This window comes from Zootoca vivipara, chromosome 1, assembly GCF_963506605.1.
Source record: "Zootoca vivipara chromosome 1, rZooViv1.1, whole genome shotgun sequence".
NCBI classification, from domain to species: domain Eukaryota; kingdom Metazoa; phylum Chordata; class Lepidosauria; order Squamata; family Lacertidae; genus Zootoca; species Zootoca vivipara.
The window spans coordinates 134,917,157-134,939,771 of NC_083276.1; the positions used below are offsets into that span (position 1 = coordinate 134,917,157).

The 22,615-nt window shown below is 44.0% G+C and overlaps 1 protein-coding gene across 4 annotated transcripts in view; it reads left to right on the forward strand.

Moving 5' to 3' along the window:
• Positions 1-18,870, forward strand: part of SH3BP4 (SH3 domain binding protein 4) — a 45,666-nt gene extending 26,796 nt beyond the window's left edge. For all 4 annotated transcript variants that reach the window (XM_035140173.2, XM_035140156.2, XM_060282613.1 and 1 more), the window contains 3 exons: positions 6,153-8,506; positions 13,461-13,649; positions 15,066-18,870. In XM_035140173.2, coding sequence (XP_034996064.1) covers positions 6,153-8,506; positions 13,461-13,649; positions 15,066-15,290 — 2,768 coding nt within the window. In that variant the 3' untranslated portion in view covers positions 15,291-18,870. The remainder of the gene's footprint in view (positions 1-6,152; positions 8,507-13,460; positions 13,650-15,065) is intronic.
• The last annotated feature ends 3,745 nt before the right edge of the window (positions 18,871-22,615 follow it).

Genomic DNA, 22,615 nt, shown 5'->3' on the forward strand with positions numbered 1-22,615 from the left:
ACACCAAATCAGAAAGACAGCCAGGCCTGACGACCTTCTGCTTACCGTGGGAAGTCAGTTACATCCTGCTGGTCCTGATTGTGGAGATCACACAGTGTTGATTTTGCACATGCACACCACCGATGCTGTTGCTGTGTAACGGCAACAGGGAGCATTCCACAGCACCTGGAAAAACATGCAAGGCAGCCACACCGTAGTAACTCTCCTTTCATAGAAATTGCTTAGTAGGTCTCTGTGCATTTTGCCCCATAACTTTCTGGAAGGACTAGACACTTATTTTTTTTTCTTTTTTAAAAATGGAAAGCTTAAGAGTTTGGGGCCCTTCCCAAGGAGCAGCAGTGAAAGTCTTCAGCTGGGTTGGTGGACCTCATGCTTTTTGCTCTTGTTGCTTTATCTTCCAGAAGTGCAGCAGGCAGAGCATGGTGGGTAGGATAAGTGAAAAAGCCCTGTTTCTAGTCACTGCAAGCCATTTAGCATAAGCTATGGTTTGCAAACTCATGGTTTCTGACTCTGATTTGCCAGACTATTGGAAGCAATAGTTTGTCCATCACACACCACACCAAACCATAGTTACGTTTCCTTAACTGTGATTTGATGCATTGTCTGAATTGTGCCTTACAGTGTCACATGATCCTATTTCTTGATCATACTACTTACATAATACTTCAAAATATTGTTTTGGAATGAAAATATTTCTGTATAAATGCTCTTCTAATAAGTTTTCCGAGAGTTTATGTTTAGAATCACTAAGTGTGGCTTGAAGGAGAAATTTCAGGAACATCAGCCAATCTTTTTTAATTCCTCATAGGAAATGCTATGCTGGGCACATTATGATGAAAGTATTGTGTATTGTTTCAGCAGCTATATTTGCTACATGATTCTGCTTTGGAATTCAGTCAATGGATACAAGACTGAGATTGACTTAATGGATACTGAAAATAACCTTGATCCAGAGATGGAAAACTTTGCCCCTGGGGGAACTTGGTTTAGTGAAGCAGCTTTCCTTAGCCACCTGTCCTTGGGGTGGGCGGGGGGGGGGGCTCTGCTACTGTGTTCAATTTGTCTTCCCCTCTATCCACAAGAGTAGAAAGAGGATGAGTAACTTCACATTACCAGGAGAAGAGATCATCCTGGCATCCTCCTTCCCTCAACACGAAGCACACCCATTTGTTTCCTGCTGTGTGCTTTAAATGTCTCCAACACAAAAGAAACTTTTTTTTAGCCCCTCCTGCATTTGTCCCATTAGTGATGAGGCTCCATCTTCAAAACCTGCTGCTTTGCGTATGTGCAGGCACCAAGACCTAATTCTCGCTGAGGCTGCGCCAAATTAGAGTACAGGGCAGAGCCTTCGGGATGACTGAATGTTCTGCTGTACAAAAAGGACCCGAACAAGCAGCAGATGGGTCCTTGAGAGACCCGTTTCAGAGACTGCAGTAACACTCTCTGCTTAGTTGCTGTCTGCCTGACTTCAGGGGCAGGGGGGCTGGAGAAGACAACCTGGTGTCATAATATGGGAAAGGTGATCCTTCACTCATCCAGGTCACAAACCATTAGAGATTTAGGAACACAATCTTTTGCATTATGCCTGAGAAAATACTGGCAATCAGTGTAGTTCTTCACCTTTTCACCAGCCAGTTTTTACTGATGGGGATGGGGTGGTAAACAGCTGTTTTGTCTATACTGTCAGTGATTATTAACCTACAGGAAGTACCGGTAGTAATATGCTAAGATTTTTGCCTTAGAAAGAGGCATTTCCTTTTCATCTTCCTGAAGCACCTGAAGCACATTTGGTAGGAATGGAAAAGAGGGTCTTCTCAGTGGCTGCTCCAACCTCTGGAACCCCTTACTGGGAGAAGCCTGGCTAGCTCCTTCTCTGATAATATTCTGCTGACAAGGGATGGTCACTTTTATTTAAACAAAGTGCACACCTCATAACTTGTTTTGATTTTTAGTGGTGCCCTGCAAGCTTTGTTTATTATTATTATTACTGTTATTATTACCACCTTCTATACCACCCTTCACCTGAGGATTGCCAGGCAGTTTACAATATAAAAATACAAAAATGCATAATATAGTAACTAACAGAAAAAAACAGTACAAGGTCATCACACACAATGCTCTTTAAGCCAGCAATACTTTTAATTCCAGGGACCCAGGTGGCGCTGTGGTTAAACCACTGAGCCTAGGGCTTGCTGATCAGAAGGTCGGTGGTTCGAATCCCTGTGACGGGGTGAGCTCCCGTTGCTTGGTCCCAGCTCCTGCCAACCTAGCAGTTCGAAAGCACGTCAAAATGCAAGTAGATAAATAGGAACCGCTACAGCGGGAAGGTAAACGGTGTTTCCATGTGCTGCTCTGGTTTGCCAGAAGCAGCTTTGTCATGCTGGCCACATGACCTGGAAGCTGTACGCCGGCTCCCTCGGCCAATAATGCGAGATGAGCGCGCAACCCCAGAGTCGGTCACGACTGGACCTAATGGTCAGGGGTCCCTTTACCTTTACCTTACTTTTAATTCCAGTTTCTGTATAGGATGTGATGTGTGAATTGGCCTTAAGTTCTGGTTTTCTTTGAAACTGGACCCTACGGTACATTCAGCCGCATAGATTCAGTGTTTCCTTGCTGATTTATTGCATTGTGTCTGTATTGTTGTGGTTGGCCACCTTGAATGTTATCTGGTGGAAAGTTGGGCTAGAGATTTAATATATAAACAAATGTGGACCTTTGGACTGGATGGCTTTAAGGTTCCTTTAGGCCCTGAGATTAAAGTGCTGTCTCCTTTAATATGCTCAGATGGTGATTATCTAGGAACCCAGATTTGTGTGCATTAAGACCTCTAAGCTGCTCAGCTGCAGATTAGTATCTACATTTCTCCCCACTCATTTACATCAGCTCTGCTTGGGTTTGCCTTGCTCAGCAGTTATCTTCCTTAAGAATAATGGACGCAAAGCATTCCTTAAGTGTGGCTTTCCCCCTTGTCTAAGTTACCTTGAAGCATTAACATTCTTATCATGCAGCAGCTTCCTCCCGTTGTACGTGGCGTTCTGAGCCGCCTTCGGCAACGATATAACACTTTTGCATCTTCGCTGTAAGATTTAATTCCACTTAAGATTCAGCAACGTGGAATCTCATATTTTGTTTTGCCTTTGAATTTATTACTGTGAGCCTTTGAGATCAGGCCATCTCACTACTGAATGTGTAAGCTTTCCTGCACGGACAAATTATCTTCCATTACTTGGATAAAATTAATATATTACCATTCAGACTCTCTTAACTCTCTTCAACCTGGAACAATTACCTACAACCTGCTTTCATTTTTTCCCCTTCAATTTTTTTTATTCATTTTGAAATAAAACATAGTACAATAAAAACAAAAACAAATACCTCACAAAACACCAATCATAACAAATTCACCAAAACTAAAAAAACAAAGAGAAAAACATAACAAAATACAAACAAAGAAATCAATATTTTTAACCCTCATTTTGCTTGACATTGTCTTGTAGACTTCCTCGATTCTCACCCTTCTGATTTTCATTTTTAAAATTTATTTTGTCCTTAGCAGTTTTCATACACCAAACTTTTCCCCATCATCTTATCAGCACACCATTATTGTATTTTAAACTATTTATATTTCTAAACTTTCCTCTCTTAATTATTTTTCACTTTTTGTCCACCTCCTCCTATCCCCCCATCCCCAGGCCTCCTCCTGCCACGAGAAGGTTCCGGGGTAGACGGACAGTCGTGAGGTGGTCCTTTTTATAGTTAAGCGTCTCCCTACCTCCCCCCTCTCCTCCCCCCAAAGCCTTCCCCTGCCACCAAGAGGCTCCAGAATAGAGAAGAGGAACAGAGGCGGTAAGCCGCTCAACTGTCTAATTCCACTTACAATTACTATTTTGCTATCCTAAACATATTCTTCAACTCACGCCTACGTATCATAATTTTACCCTCCCTAGCCTAAAATCTTCTCCAAGAAAAATTTATATAGCTATTCATTCCTTTAATTTCTCAAATATCATCTACATCTTCATCTATTTCTGCCTCTTCCTCCCCCCGATCTCTTTTCCCCAGTCAATACAGCAAATTCCATAATACATCCCAAGTTCAAATCCATATTTATTCAATCCTTTAACCACTACAATTTCATTTTTCACCCCACTCCCATTCTCACATATTTCACCACCCAAATATTTGTTCTCCCCTCCCTCTGCCCTCCTAACTCCATAAAATCTCTCTCTTGCCATTCCCAAATCCACACATTTTCCCTCCCTCTTTGTAAATTCAGTCCCAAAATTAATTCTTGTTCTTCCGTCCCTGCAATATCAAAGTTCCCTGATGCGCCTTGGTAAATTTTCTCTCCTTCTTTTTAAAGTCTATCGCCTTATCTTCAGGGACCGGTTCTTCATCTTTTCCTTCCTCCACTGTAGTTTCATGAATTTCCAATCCATCTTCCTTTTTCTCAAATAGTTTCTTAGTCCTTTCCAATAACAAACTGAACCGATGCTGCCCATTTGTAAGTTCCCACAGCAGATTTAGTGCTCTCTGTTGAAAACCAGGTGCACCTCCGGATGTTGACATCCTTTCCAAATTCAAGGGCAGAGCCGAGATTAGAGAACTAGAAATAATGGAGTCTGTACTTGAAACTCATAAAGCAGAAATTGTATCCAAATTGGCTAAAAAAGTTTCGATAGAAATTCCTTTTCAAAGCTTTGGATTCTTATAGCCATTCAGTAAGAGAACAGTTGCAGTTTTTAATGCCAGCTGTCAAAATTATCTATTTCACTCCTTTGCAACAGTTCACACTCTAGGCAGTAATTCCAATCCTTTATGACATCATAATAGAGTCTTGCTGATTCTCCTGGGGTGCCGATTCCAGGGCAAAGGAGAGGCTTTTCCCATACCCAATTGCTACTTTTTGCAGGGATTTTCCTTAAAAAAAGACTCTTCCCCCCTTCACCCTGCCTTAAGAGGGGAATTTATGTTCATTCCTTGGAGATTTAAAGCACTCCAAATTCGTTTCCGGCTTCAGGACATGTTACTGCTTCCCAATCAATCAATGGGTAGAGATCGACTTCCGTTTTTATATCTCTCACCCGTGGCCAATTTTTCCTGATTTTAGTCCAATAAATCAATGTACTCACAGTCTGTTGCTTTTGACAATTTTCCTTGGAAGAGTCAACCGCTGCTCTCTCCCAGTCACGCAGTTTCACGCTGTCAGAGTTAGCAATCTTAGTCTGATGCGCCGCAGCTCTACCCCCTCGCTCTCAGGGGCTCAAAACAGAGCCTTGCTGGGGAGGGGAGGGCGCTTTTGGCACCCACCAGACATCGGGTCCCCAAAATGCTGCGCTGGAGCGGTCCCCCCACCTCTGAAGCGCCAAGGTCTGCTCCGCTGAATGGACTTCCAACTGAGAAGATGGCACGGTTGACCGGAAGTCCCCTACAACCTGCTTTCAGTACTGGAGAATATGAAAGTGGATGGGGCCCTCTGACTTCTGCCAGACCTTCACCTATGCAGCTGTTTATTTAGATTTGGCTCTTGCTAGCCTGGAATTGGATTTCTAAGTTAATGAGGCAGTTGTTTAAAAAAATAACGATCTGATGCAGGAGTAACCTGATGCTTGCAAATGCTTGTACAGTACAACAAATACTAGTTAAAAAAACCTTGTATAACAAAGCTGAATCAGTTCATGGCCAATGTCATTCTCAATCAACTTCTTTTTCCATTGTTCCGTGCCGCAGCCCACATTTAGCACAGCGTCTCCTTGTGGATCTAGTGATGAATTTGCTCACACATTAATTTCCAAATCTGCAAGTAGTTAACTCAACTATATCACACCCTTTTCCCAATAGAGATTTACAGTGCAATGTATGCATATCTATTCATGTCGACTCAGAAATGAGCCCTATTGAGTTCCACAAGGCTTACTTCTAGGTAAATTTGGTATAAGATTGCACCCTTAGTCTCTAATAATGCAGAATCCATTAATCTCTTAAAGGAGCTCTTGAAAAATAATGTGTGTGTGTGTATGTGTGTGTTTATGCATGCAAATAACCTGATTCAGAGTGCAAGCAAAAGAGCTACAGTATAATTGTGCAATGTTGGTAGATGGTTGTTCTCACCTGCAGTTGCTCACTTCATTCTGCTTTTTGATTTGCAGTGCCTTCTCCTAGTGCCTTGATGATAGACAATCCTACGTCATTTGGAAATGCAAAGGAAGTTGTTGCAATTAAAGACTACTGCCCCAACAATTTCACCACCTTGAAGTTCTCCAAGGGTGACCACCTTTATGTCTTAGATACCTCAGGAGGTGAGTGGTGGTATGCTCATAATACCACAGAGATGGGCTATATCCCATCCTCCTACGTTCAGCCTGTAAACTACCGGAACTCTTCATTAACGGACAGTGGAATGATAGACAATCTGCTTGAAAGCTCTGATGAGGGAGCCAAAGAGCTTGACCTGCTTGGAGACTGGACAGATTTAAACCTGAACTTAGCCAAAAACAACCCTTTTATGAATAACATGCAGACTAACCCTTTTCTGAATGGGAATTTGCAGATAATGCCTGATAGGAACAAGGATTGCTCCCACCAAACCACTGTGGATTTGTTGCTGTTTGACACAGGGGTGCCCACCTTTACAGGGTCAAGTTCTGCAACTGACAGCAGTCTAGGTAACCATCTTGAGGAGGGTCCATCAATGAATGGATTTGAGTTTGAGCAGCCAAGCAGGCGGGACAATCCTTTTTTCAGAAGCAAGCGCTCCTACAGTTTATCAGAGCTCTCCGTACTCCAGGCAAAGTCAGAAAACCCAGAATCCTCAGGCTTCTTCACAGGGTTGAAATCTCCTACCCCAGAGGAATTCCAGAGCAGAGAAGACTTCAGAGCTGCATGGCTGAACCATCGGAAATTAGCAAGGTCTTGCCATGACCTGGATCTCTTGGGCCAGAACCCTGGTTGGGGTCAGACGCAACCTGTGGAGACAAACATAGTTTGCAAGCTAGATAGTTCTGGGGGAGCAGTCCAGCTTCCAGATACAAATATTAACATGCGTCTTCCTGAAGGGCATGTGGGGGTTGGTGATACTCAACAAATCTCCATGAAGGCTCTTTTGGATCCTCCTCTTGAGCTCAACAGTGACAAGTGCAGCACCATAAGCCCCGTGCTAGAGATTAAGCTGAGCAACATGGAGACCAGAACCTCCATCTTGTTGGAGATGAAAATTTCAGCGGAAGTGAAGAATGACCCAGTGAGCAAGAGTTTGGTGGGAGTTCAGTGCCTGCGCAGCGACATGAAGGAAGGTCCATACACACCGGTGCAACTCGGCTGTTGCTATGGAGACACCGTCCAGGTTCAGCTGGAAAACCTGGAGCCTTGCATGTACATAGCAGTTGTGGCCCAGGGACAGAACATTCTATATCCTTACACTGTCTGGGATTACATTAGTAAAAAAATCACAGTTGGAGTCTATGGCCCAAAGCACATACACCCTTCTTTTAAAACGGTGGTGGCCATCTTTGGACATGATTGTGCCCCCAAGACTCTGTTGGTGAATGAAGTTACACGCCATGCGCATTGTACGTCGGCGGTGGCGCTGCAGTTGTGGGGGAAGCACCAGTTCACCTTAGCGAGGCCACAAGACCTAAAGCTGTGCATGTTTTCAAACATGACCAACTATGAGGTAAGAGCCAGCGAACAGGCAAAAATAGTGAGGGGCTTCCAGATGAAGTTGGGCAAAGTCAGCCGCCTCATTTTCCCCATCATGTCACATGATCCCAACGAGCTGTACGACTTCACCCTGAGAATACAAGTCAAGGATGCCAAGGATGCCATATTGACTCAGTTCTGTGTTCAGACACCGCAGCCGCCTCCCAAAAGTGCTATCAGGTCAGCTGGGCAGCGAAGGTTCCTGAAGAAAAATGAAGTGGGGAAAATCATCCTGTCTCCTCTTGCAACCACCAGCAAATACCCTGTCTTCCAGGATCGGATAGTGGCAAGCTTAAAATATGGGAAACTACTGAAAACTGTAGTGCGGCAAAACAAAAACCATTATCTCTTGGAATATAAGAAAGGGGATGCCATAGCCTTGCTAAGTGAGGAGAAAATCAAGTTGAAAGGTCAACTCTGGACAAAGGAATGGTACATTGGTTACTATCAGGGTAAAATTGGCCTTGTCCATACCAAAAATGTTTTAGTTATTGGGAAAGCCAAGCCGAATTTTTTCTCTGGGCCTGAGCTCACCACTAGTATGTTGCTGGAGCAAATACTGCGGCCTTGTAAGTTTCTCACCTATATCTATGCTTCAGTAAGGACTTTGCTCATGGAAAACATTAGCAGCTGGCGTGCATTTGCAGATGCTCTGGGATACGGCAACTTGCCACTTGTTTTCTTCTGTCGAGCAGAGCTAGACAGTGAGCCAGAATGTGTGGCTTCTGTGTTGGAGAAATTGAAAGAAGACTGTAATAATTCCGACAGTAAGGATAGGAAATCTTTCCAGAAGGAACTGATGTCAGTAAGTATTCTGGTTATTGGAAGTATTAAATCAGGAAGGGTCACCTGGTTTCCAGCATTCTCTTGAGTTAAGAGCTCCCCTGAACAGGCTGTGGGGAAAATAACTAAGGCTGTGAAAGCTGCTGCTTGTTTATAGCACAATTGAGCACCACAACTAGCTCTTCTTCACTGTTGCCATATATTTAAGTGCCACCCAGGTGCTTGTCAATAAACCAGGATGCCTGAGGTAATTGCTGAGCAACCCCTTGTACATTACTAACATTACACCTATTGATAGCACAATCCTAACAGTGTCTACTTAGAAGTAAGTTACAGTGGTACCTCGGTTTACGAACACCTCGGTTTACGAATTTTCGGTTTACGAACACTCCTAACCTTGAAGTTAGTAAACCAAGGTGCCTGAGGCCTACTGAGCGTCCGATACCTTCGGGGAGGCCGGGCCTTCGCTCCAATGGCTCCTGGAGGCCCGGAGTGAAGGCCCGGCCTCCCCGAAGGCATCGGAGTGAAGGCCAAACCTCCCCAAAGACACCGGAGCATCCAATACCTTCAGGGAGGCCGGGCCTTCGTTCCAATGCCTCCCAGAGGCTGGGGAGCACTTCCGCGACTGGGTTGCAGCCACGGAAGTGCTCCCCGGCCTCCGCGAAGGCATCGGAGCTGCAGCCATGGAAGCGCTCCGTTAAATTGCTGCTTTAGGGGTTTTTCCCATCGTCTAGAATGGATTAATCCACTTTCCATTACTTTCAATGGGAAAGTTTGCTTCGGTTTATGAACGCTTCGGTTTATGAACAGACTTCCGGAACCAATTGTGTTCATAAACCGAGGTGCCACTGTATGCTGAATTCGACAGAACTTACTTCCTGGTAAGTAAGTTTAGGATTGCAGCCTTGATTGTTTCAGGCTGCAGACCTAAACTTGGAAATAGCTACCATTAAGATAAAGGGGGCTTACTTAGGATTGGGCTGCTATCCATTCTGTTTTCAATGGCTGAAGTGCAAATACATGGCATTGTACAATGTGCATTTCCTTGCCATTTTTATAAACGTATCTCAGGTGATTAAATCAAAAGACAATCACAGAAAAGTCTTTGACTGGATCCCTTTCACAGCACAGAGGTGCATTTTAGGATTAAGTAACCACAAGTAAATTTCATCTTTTGGTTGTATCTCCCTCCGAAATTGCTCATTAAAACTTTGCTTCAGTGAGAAAGGAGGTGCACTGCAACTGACAAATTGAAAGGCAGGTCTCTTAGGATTTGGGCCTTCTTAATAAAAGAGTGCTACTTTTTTCATTAAGTAAAAATGACCTTCCAGAAATCCATCTTGTGGAACCAGCTATATAATTATTTTACTTCTCCCTCAAGAGTATAGAAAATCGTGTGTGCTCAGGGAAGTGTTATAGTTACCCCATTTAAAGCTGCAATCAAGCTGCCCTTCTAAAAAAAAAAGGGATGTTTAAAGGAAACTGAATTGAACACCCAGTGTCTAAAACCATGGTGCACAACACATGTCATATACACAATACATGCTGATTGGTTTAATTCTTACAAGAATTCTACCTTAATGATGAAAGCTCTTTTAGAAGATGCTAGGTTGCCTGAAGGGGAACAGAATGATAAGGAAGGAAGGAAGTGGGTGTTCAGTAAGGAGCGTGAGCAAAGGACAGGGAGCCAGCTCTGCTTTGCCAGCGGGAGTAGTGCAAAAGTTTGCCAAAGGCATGGTGGTTGTGTAGCGCCATCAACGCAAACGAATTATCAGATTACCTGGATATTCTCCTTGATTTGGCAGGATGTTAAGAAGTTACAAATAGGGGTTGTAAACTGGAAGATACTACTTCTGCCTGCTGAGAAATCAATTGTTGGAGTTCATGGGGGAGGAAATGCTCTGGAAAGTCCGAAGATGAGTAGGTTGCCCGTGTCCTATAGGCCTGTGAAGCAGAGCAAGAGCAGGGCAAGAAACCAGACCCTCTTATTCAAACTCTTTCAATGGCGTTAGAGGAAATAGGGCTCATTTCAGGCTTGGTTTTGCAGTTTGGGGAAACATGTAGGAGGCAGTTAATAAGATTAACTTCCAACTACCATCATTTCATACTGTGTGGTGCCCTGACTACCACTCAGCTTTTAATGGGTTGGGGGAAAATACTTTGTTTAAGAATTGAGGGCCCTTGCAATGGTCCTACCATGCCTAATAGGTACCTCTGACCATTAGGTCCAGTCACGGACGACTCTGGGGTTGCAGCGCTCATCTCGCTCTATAGGCCGAGGGAGCCGGCGTTTTGTCCACAAACAGCTTCCGGGTCATGTGGCCAGCATGACTAAGCTGCTTCTGGCAAACCAGAGCAGCGCATGGAAACGCCGTTTACCTTCCTGCTTCGAGTGGTACCTATTTATCTACTTGCACTTTGACGTGCTTTCGAACTGCTAGGTTGGCAGGAGCTGGGACTGAGCAACGGGAGCTCACCCCGTCGCGGGGATTCGAACCGCCGACCTTCTGATCAGCAAGCCCTAGGCTCTGTGGTTTAGACCACAGTGCCACCCGTGTCCTGTATGTCCATACCAAAAAAAAAAAAAAAAAAGCTCCTTGGTGCAGAAACTTGCTGTCACTCCACTACCTATAAGCTACTTAATATCCAATTAGCTATTTGGAAATGAAAGTTTGCCCACTTTTGAGGCATTATCTAAACATTGAAGAGTACATACATTTGAATTACATTCTTCCAGCAGCACATCTTTTGAAGTGTGACTTTTGAATGTAAAGTATTCTTCTTTGGTATGCTACCTGCTGCTTTTGTGTAAAGCAGGAACTTCAGTAAATGCTAAGGAAGAGCATTGTTGCTACTGTGAAGTAACACAGAAGAGATCCACAGCCTCTCCCCCCCCCCAGAAATTGAAATAGTACAATTAGGAGGAATTAAAACTCCTGTTGTCAAATTTGCTAATCCCAGCAGGCGTGTAGTAATCACTTTTAAGTGCATGTGGGCTATAATGTAATTAATGCACATTATTGAAGGCCAGGCTACAGGGATTCTACCGTCTATGCTGCATATCCTAACGCATAAGCTAGTTTTGCAGTGCCTTTGCACACATGTAATTAAAATAGGATATTTGCATTTAATTTAATGGAATAGCAAGGTCCTAGAATAGAATCTCAGAACTGTAATAATAATAATAATAATAATAATAATAATAATAATAATAATAATTTATTATTTATTATTTATACCCCACCCATCTGGCTGGGTTTTCCCAGCCACTCTGGGCGGCTTCCAACCGAATATTAAAAACAGTACAGCATCAAACATTAAAAACTTCCCTATACAGGGCCGCCTTCAGTTGTCTTCTAAAAGTAAAATAGTTGCTTATTGTCTTGAAATCTGCTGGGAGGGCGTTCCACAGGACGGGTGCCACTACCGAGAAGGCCCTCTGTCTGGTTTCCTGTAACCTCACTTCTCACAATGAGGGAACCGCCGCCAGAAGGCCCTCAGTACTGGATCTCAGTGTCTGGGCTGAATGGAGAGGGTGGAGACGCTCCTTCAGGTATACAGGACCGAGGCCGTTTAGGGCTTTAAAGGTCAGCACCAACACTTTGAATTGTGCTCGGAAACGTACTGGGAGCCAGTGTAGATCTCTCAGGACCGGTGTTATGTGATCCTGGCGGCCACTCCCAGTCAACTAGTCTAGCTGCCACATTCTGAATTAATTGCAGTTTCCGGGTCACCTTCAAAGGTAGCCCCACGTAAAGCGCATTGCAGTAGTCCAAGCAGGAGATAACCATAGCATGCACCACTCTGGCAAGACAGTCCGCGGCCAGGTAGGGTCTTAGCCTGCGTGCCAGATGGAGCTGGTAGACAAGCCGCCCTGGATACAGAATTGACCTGCGCCTCCATGGACAGCTGTGAGTCCAAAATGACTCCCAGGCTGCGCACCTGGTCCTTCAGGGGCACAGTTACCCCATTCAGGACCAGGGAGTCCTCCACACCTGCCCGCCTCCTGTCCCCCAAAAACAGTACTTCTGTCTTGTCAGGATTCAACCTCAATCTGTTAGCTGCCATCCATCCTCCAACCGCCTCCAGGCACTCACACAGGACCTTCACCGCCTTCACTGGTTCTGATTTGAAAGAGAGGTAGAGCTGGGTGTCATCTGCATACTGATGAACACCCAGCCCAAACCCCCTGATGATCTCTCCCAGCGGCTTCATATAGATATTAAGAAGCATGGGGGAGAGAATGGAACTGTAGAGTTGAAAGGGACTCTAAGGGTCATCTAGTCCAACCCCTGGAATGCAGGAATCTCAATTAAACCACCCATGACAGATGACCATCCAATCTCTGCCTAAAAACCTCCAATGTGTTCCACTGGGCACCAGCTCTTACCATCAGAGGTTCAGTTGGAATCTCCTTGCTTGTAACTTGAAGCCATTGGTTGAGGTTCTACCGTCTGGAGCAGAAGAAAACAAGCTTGCTCCGTCTTCCATGTGACAACCATTTGAAGATGGCTATCATATCTGTTTGACAGTGGAACAGACTCCCTCAAGTGGTTATGGACTCTTATTCATTGGAGGCTTTTAAGCAGAGCTTGGATACCATCTGTCATGGATATTTAGTTGAGGGGGTGGACTAGATGACACTTGGGGCTTTCCAATTCTATGATTCTATATTCTCTTCGTCTCTTCTTTTCCAGGCTAAACGCACTCAACTGCCTCAACTGTTCCTCATAAGGCTTGGTTTCCAGGCCTTTGAACATCTTGGTCAAATTAGTTCTTCTATTTTGCTTGGCTTAAGAACTAAGCATTACCTGAACGTACTCCTGTTTGGAGTATCTATATAACCAGACAGAGAGCGGAATATAAATATATAATAGTAGTGGTTTCCCCTCAATCTTCTGATCTACAGAAATGGGCTGATGCTCCTGTGAGGTTGGGTGTCCAGGACTAACTTGACTTGTTCTGCATTCCTTCAGGCCTTGCTGAAAATGGACTGCCAGGGCTTGGTTGTGAGGCTAATTCAGGATTTTGTGCTTTTGACTACGGCGGTGGAAGTAGCCCAGCGCTGGAGAGAGCTTGCTGAGAAACTGGCCAAGGTCTCCAAGCAACAGATGGATGCTTATGAAGCCCCCCATCGAGACAAGAATGGAGCTGTAGATAGTGAGGTAAGAAAGCTTTCATGTAATACATTCTGGGTTTTGCTGGATGCTGCCTCACTCGGCACTAAAGGGTTGGAAAAACAGTTTGCTATTATGTTCAGCTCCCTTTTTGATCTTGAATGATGACAAAAGTGCACAGCAATTTTTGTTGCATGTTTGCCGTGGTAAAAAAAGTGGCCACACAGGAAGAGGTGTTTTATTTATTGCAAAAAAAGGTATCAAAGTGAAATGGCTAGCCCTGCCTAGGACTTACAATCTGAATGCTGGCCACCTTCAGATTTAATCTGTTTTCCATGGTCACATTTAGCTGGAGTGGTTCAACAGAACAGGGGGAGTTGGAGTAGATAGCACTGGGTGTTTCTTTCCATCCAGCTAACTATTGCCACTATTTGTAATGTTGAAAGAGTTATTGAAAACCCCTCAGTACTTTCAAGAATACCAAGCCATTTGTCAGCTGAAAATTTGAGTTAGACCCAAATTTGTAGCACACTAAGCATCTAATTTGACAGCAGTGTTTCTGGACTTAGCGTGTCTGAGACCTTTTCCTTATTTTGGTTTTGTGGGAAACCCTTTAAAAAAAAGAAATGTAGCTTAGCCTACTGCAGTATTTCTCATATATTTGTTCTGATATGGTTTATTCTAGGACTGAAATCCCTACATTTCTTTTGGTCTAGTTCTCACTGAAGTCGCAGCTGGTCTCAAGGCTGTGCCACTTCAGCCTGTATGTGTTGATTCACATGGATGAATATCTTAGGTATATATTTCAGGATTTTTATCCCACGTGTGGTCCAGTCAAAAAGTGTTATAAGAATGAGACAGCCCTTGCTCCTGGGTCTGCAAGAGACTGCAGAGACTGTGTACACAAGATGGTTTGGTTTGGCTGACATAAATCCTAATAGCAGAGTGGTCTTGTATACTTCTATACAAGATCTCAAAGCAGCTGTTTTATTACAGAAAAATTTCAGAAACAGACTGGAAAGAGAAGTTGCTGAATTGGAACTCATTACCAAGCTTAAAACCATGGAGCCACCTGGGATGAATAGAGACATCGGATTCTTACCTCATTATGCATGATCAAGCTTTCTTTAGCACCTAAGCCCTTGCTTTTTCCACGCAGGACCTATTGCAGTCATCAGCAGTTGTTAACAGCCATCAACAGGTTTACCACTCCTATCAGCCCATCACCCATTCCCACCCACCCCCACCACCCTCTGAATATACATAAGGGTCTGGCTCTTCTGTTTCAGTGTACTGTATCTGAAGAAGTGTGCATGCACACGAAAGCTCATACCAAAATAAAAACTTAGTTGGTCTTTAAGGTGCTACTGAAGGAATATTTTTATTTTGCTTCGACTCAGACCAACACGGCTACCTACCTGTAACTTGTACACTGTGTTAATGCTGGTTTCTTGTCTTTGGCAGGCAATGTGGAAACCAGCATATGACTTTATGCTCACATGGAGCAATCAGATGGGAGACAGTTATCGCGATGTGACACAAGAGCTGCACATTGGCCTTGACAAGATGAAAAATCCCATCACAAAACGCTGGAAGCATCTCACTGGAACACTAATTTTAGTCAACTCCCTGGAGATTTTGAGGGCATCTGCCTTCAGCCCACAAGACCATGATGATTATGCGATATGAAGGGGAGCCCAAACTTCTCGATGCTTCTTACTTTTATGTTTTTAACTGAAACACAGTGGGAAGACACTTCTGCAAAGCCAAAGTTTTGAGCAATAGTTTCTGTGCTCAGACTGCAAACTTCTTACTGTTGCCTCTCCCTGGTGCAGAAGACACTCAAGACTATTGTTTTCTATGCTCTGTGGTTGGCAGCTTTTCTTAATTTGTAACATTTAAAATGGAACTTTTTTAGGCATTCGCAGATATCAGCCTTGAAAGTTGAAATTACTTCGGAGAGCTACCATTTCTGTGTAACAGGAAACACATTCTTGTCCCCTTTAAAACTATCATTCCTCAATGAGTCATTGATATGCATTAAAGTGAAGCACAGTCAGGCACCTTGCAAGCATTTGCAATTTCTAATGTGCCGCTCTGAAAACAGTTTATACATTAGTGTGTTCCCCCCCCCCCCAATCCAGTGATCCTGTCGGTTTTATAACGACGCTCCATGGTTCGCTTTTATGTACACCTTTTTGTAAGGAAGAAAAAGCACACTTCCTTCCCCCACCTCCACTGAAGTGATTTTGTTACCTATAATTTAGGACTATGTGCTAGTGCCCAAGCTGCTTCAGATCCATGATTAGAAATAACTAGAAACAATTTCAGATTATAGGACTGATCCTTCCCCTTTCACATTTTAGAAAATTGTAATGGATACCATTTATTGTCAAATAGCATTTCACAGGTTCATCCTATAACAGTAGAGTCTTGACCAGTGTCACCAGAAGTTTACATTGTATTATTTTAAATGCAGAAACCAGTATTCGATAGTGGTTCTTAAGTGTGCCATTGTTTAAGCTGAAGTTTTAGGATTAGTTCTTTCGAGGGTCATTGCCCTGTGTCTCGAGGCTGCACCACTTGAAACTCACATGACTGAATGTGTCTCTATTCCACACATTCGCTGGATGCAAAAAACTGGCTCCACAAGGGGAAGCCTATAGTCCGTTCCCCCTCCCCATAACAATGGTTCTTGAGCTCCATCAGCCTTAGTGCGCATAGGGATGATGGCAGTATAGCCTCAAGCATCTGGAGGACCATAAGTTGTGAAGAGCATACTGACCATGTGTGGCCCTGCATGCAGTCTGAAGTTTTTTCAGCCTAGGCACATTTTCCACCTTAAGTAAGAGCTAGACCTACCTCTGATCAGGTGCCTAGTTGGTCACTCAGAAATGCTTGACAGCATTGTGTTCCAAGGGTATTCTGTTCATTTATTAACCCTTAGGTCACTGGGATTCACCTTACGTGCTGTATGAGCATTCAAGAGCTGAAATGACACCACCTCTGTGATGTCATGTACCATATAAAGCTATAGAAAGAAGTCTAGTTGTACAACTTTCAAATGAAGGTTTTGTGAAGCCCTTTAAGTCTACCTCTTAATTCCAAAATACTTTATGTGGGAAGTGTTTTCATTTTTTCTAGTGTGTGCATTGGCTTTTTGCACAATAGATTTTCATAACACATTTACTAAATTTCCCAGTGTTCAAATGTTGAATATTAAAGGGAAGGTGATCACTGTTAGTAATGTTTTAAACCTGTTTTCCCATTTTAGAAACATGTCACAGCTTTGTTCTTTGGAACAAGCTGACCTTTTAAGTAACTTGGGTTATACAACACAACTTTCCTATCAGCAGATCCAGAATTTGAAGAAAGCATGATCCAAGCTTGTTGGAAAGGTGTTCCTATTGTTTGCGTACATGTTTAATTAGTGAGGAGAGTGCTTGTCATTTATTTGCTTTCTTAGCCGGCTCCTTTTAAATGGCCTCCCTATGTACTTTCCTACTCTGTCTAATGTAAAGCACCTTAAACTTGGGGTTTTGTTGCAAGAGATTGAAGCAGATTCCTATGCAAGTGTTCACATCACATGTTTGAAGTTGGTTCGGCTGCTGGTATTATCCCGTGCTCATGGAAGCCATTTTTCCAAAGCATGCCTGTTTTTCTCTCTTGACAAAACCAGAATCTGCACATGATCCTGAGTAGCATGTTTGAGTGCAGGGAAGGAAAAACAACAACCCTTGTATTGTAGTCCATACAAAAATATGATGCAAGACGGCAAGCCAGAGCAGTTAAAAGTAAAATAATTTTAATTGGGCTGGGGGGGGGGTTCTCTTTCATTGTGAGATTTTTCAGAAATAGAGCAAGTCCATGGAATGGTTAGTGTCTCTCTCTAGATGCACGGGAACCCAAGGGGAATATATTGCACATGATAGTCTAGGCTCCCCACAGATGGATGGGGATGTAAGAATGCAGGCGTGCTCCTGTGTATACATGTTCTCACTGTATGGGCGAAATCACTGAGCTAATGATAATGTGTTCAAGGGAGCCTTATTCTGCACCTGTCTCTGTGCCAGACGCGTTTCATCCATGAAACTTGGTTACAGTGATTGTGGACTCTACAGATTCAGCCACAGAGTTAGTTTGTACTTCTGTGTCTTGTAAGAGCAGAATCGAGCCACAGCAATGAGATTTTAATCAATTTTAACAGTGGGAGTATAAAGCTGGCTATTGGGGGAGATTTCATTTCCATAAATTGGATGAGATATTCCATGAGATTTTTTTTTGGGGGGGGGGAGGCAGGGAAAGGGTCTGGTTTGCCTTTTCCTGCCATTTTTATCAAACTACCTCAGGTCTTACACACTTTTTCATGTTTTGACTTAAAGGTCTAAAAGCTCCCCTGGATGATTACTACACACCACCAACACTACACTATGGAGAACTATTAAATCACAACAGCAGCTTTTCTAGATTAGTTTGATGCAATTGCTGCATGACTGATTTTCTGTTTTGACTAAGAAAAAGTCAGGTTCTAGCACATAGTTGGAGTGGTTTGTATGTTCAGCCAAATGCCTTTCACTCAAAGTATGTCCTTACATCGTAAGCTTGCTTTGGATTTTACATTAATACATTGTACAAGTAGTTTGTTGTACCTTTTTTAAAAATAAAAAAATGTCAAAACTACAATTAAAGCAGATATTTGAACACTGCTTTCTTTCAGCGTGATGCATTTTGGGGGAGCTTCACTCAGACTTTTGTGTGTTTGTGCATTGAAGCAATGACCACTCTGCATATTCTCATTGGACTGTCACATCAGGTGTAGATTTTAGTCATTGTGAAGGCTGGAATAAAAACTATTGCAGAGACCCTTTCTGGTATGTCAGGTTCTCACCAGAACTGAATGGGCTCAGATGTTTCAATTCCCATCTGAAAGCTTTCTTTCCCTAGCGTCAAGAAATATGCCCAAGAAGTATGACTTAAATCAATAGGAACAAACTTTCATTGAACAGGTAACTTTCTCTGTGGCAGGCTCAGCAGTTCAACGCCACTGCTTACAACTTTGAGCTCATTTCCAAAAACAAGGCATGCCAGACGAATCTCATTTCCCTTTTTGATAAGAGTTACAAGCTTGGTGGATGGGGTGGAATGCTGTGGGCAGAGTTATCTTGATTTCAGTAAGGCTTTTGACAAAATCCTGCATTATATTCTTGCAGAGGAGCTGGCAAGATGTGTACTGGATGAGATCAGGACCAGGTGTGCAGCCTGGGAGTCATTCTGGACTCACAGCTGTCCATGGAGGCGCAGGTCAATTCTGTGTCCAGGGCAGCTGTCTATCAGCTCCATCTGGTACACAGGCTGAGACCCTACCTGCCTGCAGACTGTCTCGCCAGAGTGGTGCATGCTATAGTTATCTCTCGCTTGGACTACTGCAATGCGCTCTACGTGGGGCTGCCTTTGAAGATGACCCGGAAACTACAACTAATCCAGAATGCGGCAGCTAGACTGGTGACTGGGAGCGGCCGCCGAGACCACATAACACTGGTCTTAAAAGATCTACATTGGCTCCCAGTACGTTTCTGAGCACAGTTCAAAGTGTTGGTGCTTACCTTTAAAGCCCTAAATGGCCTCGGTCCAGTATACCCGAAGGAGCATCTCCACTCCCATCGTTCTGAGGTCCAGCGCCGAGAGCCTTCTGGCAGTTCCCTCGTTGCGAGAAGCCAAGTTGCAGGGAACCAGGCAGAGGGCCTTCTCGGTAGTGGCGCCTGCCCTGTGGAACGCCCTCCCATCAGATGTCAAACAGAAAAACAGCTACCAGATTTTTAGAAGACATCTGAAGGCAGCCCTGTTTAGGGAGGCTTTTAATGTTTAAAAGATTATTTCATTTCATTTTTCTGTTGGAAGCCTCCCAGAGAGGCTGGGGAGACCCAGCCAGATGGGCGAGGTATAAATAATAAATTATTATTATTATTATTATTATTATTATTATTATTATTATTATTATTATAACGCATTGAGCATGGGAGGCTCTGCACAGCTGCTTGAGTAACTTCCCGGGTGTCTCAGCCCTTCTTAATGGATGAAGGAGCTGTAAGTGAGATAGGGAGGGAGGAGTGGGGTTCCAAATATGTATGGAGGGCACTGTTTTTCATGCTGCTGTGTCTCAATTGCCCCTCTCTTCTGTGCATGTCAGCTGTCATTCTTACAAGCTCCCCCACCCATCATTTCCCATATGACTCTGCTGAAGGTCTTGAGAGGATGCTCATTCCATCTGCAGATGACACCAAACTGGGAGGGGTAGCCGATGCCGCGGAAGACAGAATCTGAATTCAAGATGACCATGAGAGATTAGAGAACTGGGTCAAATCTTTAACAAAATGAATGAATTCCAATATGGATAAATGTAAGGCAGGAAAAACCAGCTGCACAAATATAAGATGGGGAACATCTGGCTTACTAGTACTACATATGAAAAGGATCTAGAGGTCTTAGTGGACCACAAACTTAACATGAGTCAACAGTGTGATGCAGCAGCAAAAAAGCTAATGCTATTCTAGGCTGCATCAACAGAAGTCTAGTGTCCAGATCAAGGGAAGGCATAGTATGTACTACTCTTTTCTGCCTTTGTTAGACCACACTTGGAGTACTGTATCCAGTTCTGGGTGCCTCAGTTTAAGGAGGATATTGACAAGCTGGAGCATGTGCAGAGGAAGATGATCAAGATGATCAAGGGTCTGGAAACCAAGTCTTAGGAGGAATGAGGGAGTTGGGTAAATTTAGCCTGGAATAGAGGGGACTGAGAGGAGATAGGATAGCCATCTTCAAATATCTCAAGGGCTGTCCCATGGAAGCAGGAGCATGCTTGTTTTCTCCTGCTCTAGACGATAGGACTTGAACCAATGGCTTCAAGTTACAAGAAAGGAGAGTCCGACTAAACACTGGCAACAACTTTCTGACAGAGGGAGCTGATGGACAGTGGAACGATCACCCTTGGGAGGTGATTGGAGGCTTTTAAGCAGAGGTCTGTCATGGATGCTTTAGTTGAGATCGCTGAATTTCAGGAGGCTGTACTAGATGACCGTTGGTGGCCTGGGTGCCCTTGGTGGCCTGTGGTCCATTGGAGCAAAGAGACCTGGATTCAAATACCTACTCAGCCATGAAGGTTGTTTCGTGATCTTCACCAGTGTTAAGTACCATTGCTTCAGGGGGAAGTATTAAACTACTGTGTCTGGTCATTGCAAGGAGGCTACCTGCGCCCTGTGCTCTCTCCAAGTCCGCTCCAGAGTTTAGGGGGGGGGGAAACCCCAAACAGACTTTGGGGAAACAGTGGGATGAGAGGGAGGAAAGTCCTGTTGTGCAAGTGAAAATCCTTGCGATGAAGGGTGCTACATTGGGTAAAGGGACCCCTGACCATTAAGTCAAGTTGTGACCGACTCTGGGGTTGCGGTGCTGATCTCACAATACTGGCCGAGGGAGCCGGTGTACAGCTTCCAGGTCATGTGGCCAGCATGACAAAGCCGCTTCTGGCGAACCAGAGCAGTGCACAGAAATGCCGTTTACCTTCCTGCTGTAGCGGTACCTTTCAAACTGCTAGGTTGGCAGGAGCTGGGACCGAGCAACGGGAGCTCACCCCATCGCAGGGATTCGAACCACTGACCTTCTGATCAGCAAGCCCTAGGAACTGTGGTTTAACCCACAGCGCCACCTGCGTCCCAACTCTGGGTACCACACACACCATATTTTAGTTCCCAAGAAATCTTGAAGATAATTATGGTGATATCCAGTCCACATTATCACACGTGTAGACCTTTGTATTCTGAGCTGTTTCTTAGTGTACGTACTGGAGATGTGTATGAAAGCTGTCAGGGTTTTGTGGCTTATTTTCTGTATGCGGATAGCTTACTTATGAAAAATGATTAATTAGGGTTAGGAACTGAATCCTGGATTACAACAAGAATCCATAAGCAACAACAACAACAATCTTTATTACGGTCCATAGACCCATCAATTCGTTACCAAGCGATACACAGCTGGGACACCCCGCCCTCAAACCACTCAGACATCTTACTCAAATTCGGAATAGGAAACATTAGTTCTTGTGACCACCGATAAAAACTTTGCCACTGCTAGTGTTCTGGCATTTGACCGGTCTTCCAATAGGAACCTGATATAGAAATCCTCTGATTTTCCTGGGAGCAAGGCTAGCAGGGGTGAAATCACTTCAGCCCTAGCTTGCTCAAACTTCCCACAGTGCAGCACAATGTGTTTTATAGAATCTACATCATGGGTGCACGAGCACAGTCTTTCCTGGTAGGGTACTCCTCTCATCCTGCCCTCCAGCACTGCAGAGGGGAAAACATTCAGTCTTGCTTTTGTGAACAGCCTTCGGTAGTTTGGCACTGTCAAGTTTTGAATATAGGCTGCTGGCTTAAAGACATGCCCATATTGTACTCCTATTGCCAATGGACTGCAGATCGCAAGTGATTGATGTCGTAGATCACTGTGTGAATTATCCCAAAGTCTTTGCTTTAAGGTCTTTAGGGCACCTTCATATCCCAGGCAATAGAGTTGGGTGGGTGACAGACCTAAAGCAGTGGCTTTTCTCGCCATGGTTTTCTGCCATTGGCTGATGTATTCCTCATTGTTCAGGTATTTATACAGTCCCTCCCCAAGTTCAAATACTGCAATCTTGAGCCAATGTTTTAGTGCAGCCCACCATGCCTTTGTTGAAATTGGGCATTCACCCGTTTCTAGCAGGAGTATGGAATTTCGAACACAATTGGACACCTGAAGCAAGGATCGAATAAATTGTGCTTGGAAGCCATCTAGCTTAGGCAGGTCCCCATTCTGCCAGACGTTTGCTGCGTACAGGATTTGGGGGACAGTTTTTGCATTGAATACTTTTAGAGCTGCTGGTACATACTTGCCGCCCTTTGTATGGAAGAATCGAAGTATGGCTAGTTTTGTAATCTCTGCCTTTTGAAGGGAGGTTTGCCAGTGGTACTTCCATGATCTTGTAT